At 45.7% G+C, this 10,910-nt stretch overlaps 1 protein-coding gene across 1 annotated transcript in view; it reads left to right on the top strand.

The window, feature by feature from the left end:
• Positions 1-5,239: 5,239 nt before the first annotated feature.
• Positions 5,240-10,910, top strand: part of uimc1 (ubiquitin interaction motif containing 1) — a gene marked incomplete at its 5' end in the record, with an annotated part of 139,954 nt that continues 134,283 nt past the window's right edge. Inside the window, one exon of the mRNA XM_068025761.1 lies at positions 5,240-5,364. Coding sequence (XP_067881862.1) covers positions 5,240-5,364 — 125 coding nt within the window. The remainder of the gene's footprint in view (positions 5,365-10,910) is intronic.

Raw genomic sequence — 10,910 nt, 5'->3', positions numbered from 1 at the left:
TTGATTTAGGGGGTGTGTGTGATGATGATGATGATTTAGGGGTGTGTGTGATGATGATGATGATTTAGGGTGTGTGTGTGATGATGATGATTTAGGGGGTGTGTGATGTGATGATGATTTAGGGTGGTGTGTGTGATGATGATGATGATTTAGGGGTGTGTGAGTGATGATGATGATTTAGGGGGTGTGTGTGATGATGATGATGATTTAGGGTGTGTGTGTGTGTGATGATGATGATTTAGGGTGTGTGATGATGATGAATGATTTAGGGGGTGTGTGTGTGATGATGATGATGATTTAGGGGGTGTTGTGTGTGATGATGATGATTTAGGGGGGTGTGTGTGATGATGATGATGATTTAGGGTGTGTGTGTGATGATGATGATGATTTAGGGTGTGTGTGTGATGATGATGATGATTTAGGGGGTGTGTGTGATGATGATGATGATTTAGGGTGTGTGATGATGATGATGATTTAGGGGGTGTGTGTGTGATGATGATGATGATTTAGGGTGTTGTGTGTGATGATGATGATGATTTAGGGTGTGTGTGTGATGATGATGATGATTTAGGGGGTGTGTGTGTGATGATGATGATGATTTAGGGGTGTGTGTGTGATGATGATGATTTAGGGGTGTGTGTGTGATGATGATGATTTAGGGGGTGTGTGTGATGATGATGATGATTTAGGGGGTGTGTGTGTGATGATGATGATGATTTAGGGGTGTGTGTGTGTGATGATGATGATTTAGGGGTGTGTGTGATGATGATGATGATTTAGGGGGTGTGTGTGTGATGATGATGATTTAGGGTGTGTGTGTGATGATGATGATGATTTAGGGGTGTGTGGTGTGATGATGATGATTTAGGGGGTGTGTGTGTGATGATGATGATGATTTAGGGTGTGTGTGTGTGATGATGATGATTTAGGGGGTGTGTGTGTGATGATGATGATGATTTAGGGGTGTGTGTTGTGATGATGATGATTTAGGGGTGTGTGTGTGATGATGATGATTTAGGGGTGTGTGTGTGATGATGATGATGATTTAGGGGTGTGTGTGATGATGATGATGATTTAGGGGTGTGTGTGTGATGATGATGATGATTTAGGGGTGTGTGTGTGTGATGATGATGATTTAGGGGGTGTGTGTGTGATGATGATGATTTAGGGGGTGTGTGTGTGATGATGATGATGATTTAGGGTGTGTGTGTGATGATGATGATGATTTAGGGGTGTGTGTGTGATGATGATGATTTAGGGGGTGTGTGTGTGATGATGATGATTTAGGGGGTGTGTGTGATGATGATGATGATTTAGGGGTGTGTGTGTGATGATGATGATGATTTAGGGGGTGTGTGTGATGATGATGATGATTTAGGGGGTGTGTGTGTGATGATGATGATGATTTAGGGGGTGTGTGTGTGATGATGATGATGATTTAGGGGGTGTGTGTGTGATGATGATGATGATTTAGGGTGTGTGTGTGATGATGATGATGATTTAGGGGTGTGTGTGTGATGATGATGATGATTTAGGGGTGTGTGTGTGATGATGATGATGATTTAGGGGTGTGTGTGTGTGATGATGATGATTTAGGGGTGTGTGTGTGTGATGATGATGATTTAGGGTGTGTGTGTGATGATGATGATGATTTAGGGGTGTGTGTGTGTGATGATGATGATTTAGGGGTGTGTGTGTGATGATGATGATGATTTAGGGGGTGTGTGTGTGATGATGATGATTTAGGGGTGTGTGTGTGTGATGATGATGATTTAGGGGTGTGTGTGTGATGATGATGATGATTTAGGGGGTGTGTGTGTGATGATGATGATGATTTAGGGGGTGTGTGTGTGATGATGATGATGATTTAGGGGTGTGTGTGTGATGATGATGATGATTTAGGGGGTGTGTGTGTGATGATGATGATGATTTAGGGTGTGTGTGTGATGATGATGATGATTTAGGGGGTGTGTGTGTGATGATGATGATTTAGGGGGTGTGTGTGTGATGATGATGATGATTTAGGGGTGTGTGTGATGATGATGATGATTTAGGGGGTGTGTGTGTGATGATGATGATTTAGGGGGTGTGTGTGTGATGATGATGATGATTTAGGGTGTGTGTGTGTGATGATGATGATTTAGGGGGTGTGTGTGTGATGATGATGATTTAGGGGGTGTGTGTGTGATGATGATGATGATTTAGGGGGTGTGTGTGTGATGATGATGATTTTAGGGGGTGTGTGTGTGATGATGATGATGATTTAGGGGGTGTGTGTGTGATGATGATGATGATTTAGGGGGTGTGTGTGTGATGATGATGATTTAGGGGGTGTGTGTGTGATGATGATGATGATTTAGGGGGTGTGTGTGTGATGATGATGATTTAGGGGGTGTGTGTGTGATGATGATGATGATTTAGGGGTGTGTGTGTGATGATGATGATGATTTAGGGGGTGTGTGTGTGATGATGATGATGATTTAGGGGTGTGTGTGTGATGATGATGATTAGGGTTGGTGATGATGATGTTTAGGGTGTGTGTGTGATGATGATGATTTAGGGGGTGTGTGTGTGATGATGATGATGATTTAGGGGGTGTGTGTGTGATGATGATGATGATTTAGGGGGTGTGTGTGATGATGATGATGATTTAGGGGGTGTGTGTGTGATGATGATGATTTAGGGTGTGTGTGTGATGATGATGATGATTTAGGGGTGTGTGTGTGTGATGATGATGATTTAGGGGGTGTGTGTGTGATGATGATGATGATTTAGGGGGTGTGTGTGTGATGATGATGATGATTTAGGGGGTGTGTGTGTGTGATGATGATGATTTAGGGGTGTGTGTGTGATGATGATGATGATTTAGGGGGTGTGTGTGTGATGATGATGATGATTTAGGGTGGTGTGTGTGTGATGATGATGATTTAGGGGGTGTGTGTGTGTGATGATGATGATTTAGGGGGTGTGTGTGTGATGATGATGATGATTTAGGGGGTGTGTGTGTGATGATGATGATGATTTAGGGGGTGTGTGTGTGATGATGATGATGATTTAGGGGGTGTGTGTGTGATGATGATGATGATTTAGGGGGTGTGTGTGTGATGATGATGATGATTTAGGGGGTGTGTGTGTGATGATGATGATGATTTAGGGGTGTGTGTGTGTGATGATGATGATTTAGGGGGTGTGGTGTGTGATGATGATGATTTAGGGGTGTGTGTGTGATGATGATGATGATTTAGGGGTGTGTGTGTGATGATGATGATGATTTAGGGGGTGTGTGTGTGATGATGATGATGATTTAGGGGGTGTGTGTGTGATGATGATGATTTAGGGGGTGTGTGTGATGATGATGATGATTTAGGGGTGTGTGTGTGATGATGATGATGATTTAGGGGTGTGTGTGTGTGATGATGATGATTTAGGGGGTGTGTGTGTGATGATGATGATTTAGGGGTGGTGTGTGTGATGATGATGATTTAGGGGGTGTGTGTGTGTGATGATGATGATTTAGGGGGTGTGTGTGTGATGATGATGATTTAGGGGGTGTGTTGATGATGATGATGATTTAGGGGGTGTGTGTGATGATGATGATTTAGGGTGTGTGTGTGTTGATGATGATGATTTAGGGGGTGTGTGTGTGATGATGATGATGATTAGGGGGTTGTGAGTTGTGTGTGTGATGATGATGATTTAGGGGGTGTGTGTGTGTGATGATGATGATTTAGGGGGTGTGTGTGTGTGATGATGATGATTTAGGGGTGTGTGTGTGATGATGATGATTTAGGGTGTGGTGTGTGATGATGATGATTTAGGGTGTGTGTGTGATGATGATGATGATTTAGGGGGTGTGTGTGTGATGATGATGATTTAGGGGGTGTGTGTGTGATGATGATGATGATTTAGGGGGTGTGTGTGATGATGATGATTTAGGGTGTGTGTGTGTGATGATGATGATTTAGGGTGTGTGTGTGTGATGATGATGATTTAGGGGTGTGTGTGTGTGATGATGATGATTTAGGGTGTGTGTGTGTGATGATGATGATTTAGGGGTGTGTGTGTGATGATGATGATTTAGGGGTGTGTGTGATGATGATGATTTAGGGGGTGTGTGTGTGATGATGATGATGATTTAGGGGGTGTGTGTGTGTGATGATGATGATTTAGGGGGTGTGTGTGTGATGATGATGATGATTTAGGGGGTGTGTGTGATGATGATGATGATTTAGGGGGTGTGTGTGTGTGATGATGATGATTTAGGGGGTGTGTGTGATGATGATGATGATTTAGGGGGTGTGTGTGTGATGATGATGATGATTTAGGGGGTGTGTGTGATGATGATGATGATTTAGGGGGTGTGTGTGTGATGATGATGATGATTTAGGGGGTGTGTGTGTGATGATGATGATGATTTAGGGGGTGTGTGTGATGATGATGATGATTTAGGGGGTGTGTGTGTGTGATGATGATGATTTAGGGGGTGTGTGTGTGATGATGATGATGATTTAGGGGGTGTGTGTGATGATGATGATGATTTAGGGGGTGTGTGTGTGATGATGATGATGATTTAGGGGGTGTGTGTGTGATGATGATGATGATTTAGGGGGTGTGTGTGATGATGATGATGATTTAGGGGGTGTGTGTGATGATGATGATGATTTAGGGGGTGTGTGTGTGATGATGATGATGATTTAGGGGGGTGTGTGTGTGATGATGATGATGATTTAGGGGGGTGTGTGTGATGATGATGATGATTTAGGGGGTGTGTGTGATGATGATGATGATTTAGGGGGTGTGTGTGATGATGATGATGATGATTTAGGGTGTGTGTGATGATGATGATGATTTAGGGGGTGTGTGTGATGATGATGATGATTTAGGGGGTGTGTGTGTGATGATGATGATTTAGGGGGTGTGTGTGTGATGATGATGATGATTTAGGGGGTGTGTGTGTGATGATGATGATTTAGGGGGTGTGTGTGATGATGATGATGATGATTTAGGGTGTGTGTGATGATGATGATGATTTAGGGGGTGTGTGATGATGATGATGATTTAGGGGGTGTGTGTGTGTGATGATGATGATTTAGGGGGTGTGTGTGATGATGATGATGATTTAGGGGGTGTGTGTGTGATGATGATGATTTAGGGGGTGTGTGTGTGTGATGATGATTTAGGGGTGTGTAGGGGGATTATTTACAGTATAATGACTTCAGCCTATCCATTTTGTTTGTAGAGCTGGGTGAGGAACAGCAGCTGGCCCTGGCGTTTATGATGAGTGCCAGGGATGCTGATGAGCAAAGTACTAACATGGAAAAGGAGGAGGAACTGCTGAAGAAAGCAATCAAGGAGAGTCTGCAGGTGCTGTGTCCCCAGAACAAGTCCGCAGGTTCAGGTGCCCATGACTGACCAGCTGTGGATGTGTGGTCTGACAGTCCCAGACTGACCAGCTGTGGATGTGTGGTCTGACAGTCCCAGACTGACCAGCTGTGGATGTGTGGTCTGACAGTCCTAGACTGACCAGCGGTGGATGTGTGGTCTGACAGTCCTAAACTGACCTGCTGTGGGGGTGTGGTCTGACAGTCCCAGACTGACCAGCTGTGGATGTGTGGTCTGACAGTCCCAGACTGACCAGCTGTGGGGGTGTGGTCTGACAGTCCTAGACTGACCAGCGGTGGATGTGTGGTCTGACAGTCCTAGACTGACCTGCTGTGGGGGTGTGGTCTGACAGTCCCAGACTGACCAGCTGTGGATGTGTGGTCTGACAGTCCTAGACTGACCAGCGGTGGATGTGTGGTCTGACAGTCCTAGACTGACCTGCTGTGGGGGTGTGGTCTGACAGTCCTAGACTGACCAGCGGTGGATGTGTGGTCTGACAGTCCTAGACTGACCTGCTGTGGGGGTGTGGTCTGACAGTCCTAGACTGACCAGCGGTGGATGTGTGGTCTGACAGTCCTAGACTGACCAGCTGTGGGGGTGTGGTCTGACAGTCCTAGACTGACCAGCTGTGGGGGTGTGGTCTGACAGTCCTAGACTGACCAGCTGTGGGGGTGTGGTCTGACAGTCCTAGACTGACCAGCTGTGGGGGGTGTGGTCTGACAGTCCCAGACTGACCTGCTGTGGATGTGTGGTCTGACAGTCCTAGACTGACCAGCGGTGGATGTGTGGTCTGACAGTCCTCGACTGACCAGCTGTGGGGGTGTGGTCTGACAGTCCTAGACTGACCAGCTGTGGATGTGTGGTCTGACAGTCCTCGACTGACCAGCTGTGGGGGTGTGGTCTGACAGTCCTAGACTGACCAGCTGTGGGGGTGTGGTCTGACAATCCTAGATTGACCAGCTGTGGATGTGTGGTCTGACAGTCCTAGACTGACCAGCGGTGGATGTGTGGTCTGACAGTCCTCGACTGACCAGCTGTGGGGGTGTGGTCTGACAGTCCTAGGGGTCAGACTGTCTATTACTGACTGGAATGGGGCTGGGGGGTCAGACTGTCTATTACTGACTGGAATGGGGGGGGGTCAGACTGTCTATTACTGACTGGAATGGGGTGGGGGGGAGTGGTCAGACTGTCTATTACTGACTTGAATGGGGGGGAGGGGTCAGACTGTCTATTACTGACTGGAATGGGGGGTGGTCAGTCTGTCTATTACTGACTGGAATGTGGGGGGGTCAGACTGTCTATTACTCACTGGAATGGGGGGGGGGTCAGACTGTCTATTACTGACTGAAATGGTGGAGGGGGGTATCAGACTGTCCATTACTGACTGGAATGGGGGGGGGTGGTCAGACTATCTATTACTGACTTGAATGGCGGGGGGGGCATCAGACTGTCTATTACTGACTGGAATGGGGGGGGGGGGGGTGTCAGACTGTCTATTACTGACTGGAATGGGGGGGGAAGGTCAGACTATCTATTACTGACTTGAATGGGGGGTGTGGTCAGACTGTCTATTACTGACTTGAATGGGGGGGGTGGTCAGACTATCTATTACTGACTTGAATGGGGGGGGTGGTCAGACTATCTATTACTGACTGGAATGGGGGGGAAGGTCAGACTGTCTATTACTGACTGGAATGGGGAGGGTGGTCAGACTATCTATTACTGACTTGAATGGGGGGTGTGGTCAGACTGTCTATTACTGACTTGAATGGGGGGGGTGGTCAGACTATCTATTACTGACAGGAATGGGGGGGGGGTGGTCAGATTGTCCATTACTGACTGGAATGGGGGGGTGGTCAGACTATCTATTACTGACTTGAATGGGGGGGGGGGGGTGGTCAGACTGTCTATTACTGACTGGAATGGGGGCGGGTCAGACTGTCCATTACTGACTGGAATGGGGGGGTGGTCAGACTATCTATTACTGACTTGAATGGGGGGGGGGGGGGTGGTCAGACTGTCTATTACTGACTGGAATGGGGGCGGGTCAGACTGTCCATTACTGACTGGAATGGGGGGGTGGTCAGACTATCTATTACTGACTTGAATGGGGGGGGGGGGTGGTCAGACTGTCTATTACTGACTGGAATGGGGGCGGGTCAGACTGTCCATTACTGACTGGAATGGGGGGGGTGGTCAGACTATCTATTACTGACTTGAATGGGGGGGGGGGGTGGTCAGACTGTCTATTACTGACTGGAATGGGGGCGGGTCAGACTGTCCATTACTGACTGGAATGGGGGGGGTGGTGGTCAGACTATCTATTACTGACTTGAATGGGGGGGGGGTGGTCAGACTGTCTATTCCCCTGATCTGGGGGAATGGGGTGGGGGTGGGGTTTATTCATTCATGGGATGTGGGCGTCACTGGCTAGGCCAGCATTTATTGCCCATCCCTAATTGCCCTTGAGAAGGTGGTGGTGAGCTGCCTTCTTGAACAGCTGCAGTTCATGTGAGGTAGTTACACCCACAGTACTATTGGGATGGGAGTTCCAGGATTTTGACCCAGCGACAGTGAAGGAACGGCGATATAGTTCCAAGTCATCAGTTTGTCCATTACTGACCAGCTGATGTCTCTCAAACGCATCCCCTCCCCAAACCCTCAATGTGATTCAGCCTTCAACTCACTCCAAGTATCTGTTTTTCGATGTATAAACCATCCTAATCCTTGCCCCAGCGAGCTGCCTGTAACTTCGTTTTGGATATTTGTTTTAATGGCATCGTAGGATAGCATAGCACAGAAGGAGGCCATTCCGCACGTTACATCTGTTCACCTTTTCAAAAGCAGTCCAGGTCGTCCCACTCCTCTACTTTTATCGCCTATCGCTACATTTTGTTTCTTGAAATATTTGTCCAATTCCCTTTTGAAGGCTATTAATAAATCTCGATCAGGCAGTGGATTAGAAATTCTAACCACACATAGCAAAATGTTTTTCCACATGTCTCCTCTGGTTCTTTGGCCAATCACCTTAAATCTATGCCCTCTTGTTATCGACTCTTCATGCATTAGACAAAAATTCTCTTTATTTGCACTGTCTCAACCCTTCATGATTTTAAACACCTCTATCAAATCGCCTCTCAATCTTCTCTGTTTGCAGTAGAACAACCCCAGCCCCTCCAGTCTATCCACATAACCCCTTATCCCTGAAAACCATTTAGTAAATCTCTTATGTATCTCTGCAGAACCTTCACCTCCTTGTGAAATTGTGATGCCCAGAATTGGATGTAATAGTCTAGCTGGGGCCAACTAGTGTTTTATATCATGTTACGACCAGGTGAGAAAGGTATCTAGGAGTCCCTCTCAGCCTTACAGTCTTACTGTAACTGGGTTTAATTTTTAAACACATCATGTTTTTAGCTCCCCCTTGGTGAATCCTTGTTCACTGCTTTGCAATTATAAGGCAAAGAAACCAGCACAAACAGGCTTTCTTAGGTTTTAAGAAGAAAAGTGAAATGTTTGAAGGTGTGTGTTATTCTGTCTCTGCTGTGATGTTTGAAGGTGTGTGTTATTCTGTCTCTGCTGTGATGTTTGAAGGTGTGTGTTATTCTGTCTCTGCTGTGATGTTTGAAGGTGTGTGTTATTCTGTCTCTGCTGTGATGTTTGAAGGTGTGTGTTATTCTGCGTCTGCTGTGATGTTTGAAGGTGTGTGTTATTCTGTCTCTGCTGTGATGTTTGAAGGTGTGTGTTATTCTGCGTCTGCTGTGATGTTTGAAGGTGTGTGTTATTCTGTCTCTGCTGTGATGTTTGAAGGTGTGTGTTATTCTGCGTCTGCTGTGATGTTTGAAGGTGTGTGTTATTCTGTCTCTGCTGTGATGTTTGAAGGTGTGTGTTATTGTCTCTGCTGTGATGTTTGAAGGTGTGTGTTATTCTGTCTCTGCTGTGATGTTTGAAGGTGTGTGTTATTCTGCGTCTGCTGTGATGTTTGAAGGTGTGTGTTATTCTGTCTCTGCTGTGATGTTTGAAGGTGTGTGTTATTCTGTCTCTGCTGTGATGTTTGAAGGTGTGTGTTATTCTGTCTCTGCTGTGGTGTTTGAAGGTGTGTGTTATTCTGTCTCTGCTGTGGTGTTTGAAGGTGTGTGTTATTCTGTCTCTGCTGTGATGTTTGAAGGTGTGTGTTATTCTGTCTCTGCTGTGATGTTTGAAGGTGTGTGTTATTCTGTCTCTGCTGTGATGTTTGAAGGTGTGTGTTATTCTGTCCCTGCTGTGATGTTTGAAGGTGTGTGTTATTCTGTGTCTGCTGTGATGTTTGAAGGTGTGTGTTATTCTGTCTCTGCTGTGGTGTTTGAAGGTGTGTGTTATTCTGTCTCTGCTGTGGTGTTTGAAGGTGTGTGTTATTCTGTCTCTGCTGTGGTGTTTGAAGGTGTGTGTTATTCTGTCTCTGCTGTGGTGTTTGAAGGTGTGTGTTATTCTGTCTCTGCTGTGGTGTTTGAAGGTGTGTGTTATTCTGTCTCTGCTGTGATGTTTGAAGGTGTGTGTTATTCTGTCTCTGCTGTGATGTTTGAAGTTGTGTGTTATTCTGTCTCTGCTGTGATGTTTGAAGGTGTGTGTTATTCTGTCTCTGCTGTGATGTTTGAAGGTGTGTGTTATTCTGTCTCTGCTGTGATGTTTGAAGGTGTGTGTTATTCTGTCTCTGCTGTGATGTTTGAAGGTGTGTGTTATTCTGTGTCTGCTGTGATGTTTGAAGGTGTGTGTTATTCTGTCTCTGCTGTGATGTTTGAAGGTGTGTGTTATTTTGTCTCTGCTGTGATGTTTGAAGGTGTGTGTTATTCTGTCTCTGCTGTGATGTTTGAAGGTGTGTGTTATTCTGTCTCTGCTGTGATGTTTGAAGGTGAGTGTTATTCTGTCTCTGCTGTGATGTTTGAAGGTGTGTGTTATTCTGTCTCTGCTGTGATGTTTGAAGGTGTGTGTTATTTTGTCTCTGCTGTGATGTTTGAAGGTGTGTGTTATTCTGTCTCTGCTGTGATGTTTGAAGGTGTGTGTTATTCTGTCTCTGCTGTGATGTTTGAAGGTGTGTGTTATTTTGTCTCTGCTGTGATGTTTGAAGGTGTGTGTTATTCTGTCTCTGCTGTGATGTTTGAAGGTGTGTGTTATTCTGTCTCTGCTGTGATGTTTGAAGGTGTGTGTTATTCTGTCTCCGCTGTGATGTTTGAAGGTGTGTGTTATTCTGTCTCTGCTGTGATGTTTGAAGGTGTGTGTTATTCTGTCTCCGCTGTGATGTTTGAAGGTGTGTGTTATTCTGTCTCTGCTGTGATGTTTGAAGGTGTGTGTTATTCTGTCTCCGCTGTGATGTTTGAAGGTGTGTGTTATTCTGTCTCTTTTGTGATGTTTGAAGGTGTGTGTTATTCTGTCTCTTTTGTGATGTTTGAAGGTGTGTGTTATTATGTCTCTGCTGTGATGTTTGAAGGTGTGTCTTATTCTGTCTCCGCTGTGATGTTTGAAGGTGTGTGTTATTCTGTCTCTGCTGTGAT

The sequence above is a fragment of the Heterodontus francisci genome, unplaced genomic scaffold, assembly GCF_036365525.1.
Source record: "Heterodontus francisci isolate sHetFra1 unplaced genomic scaffold, sHetFra1.hap1 HAP1_SCAFFOLD_592, whole genome shotgun sequence".
NCBI classification, from domain to species: Eukaryota; Metazoa; Chordata; class Chondrichthyes; order Heterodontiformes; family Heterodontidae; genus Heterodontus; species Heterodontus francisci.
This window is presented reverse-complemented; position numbering and strand designations above follow the sequence as displayed.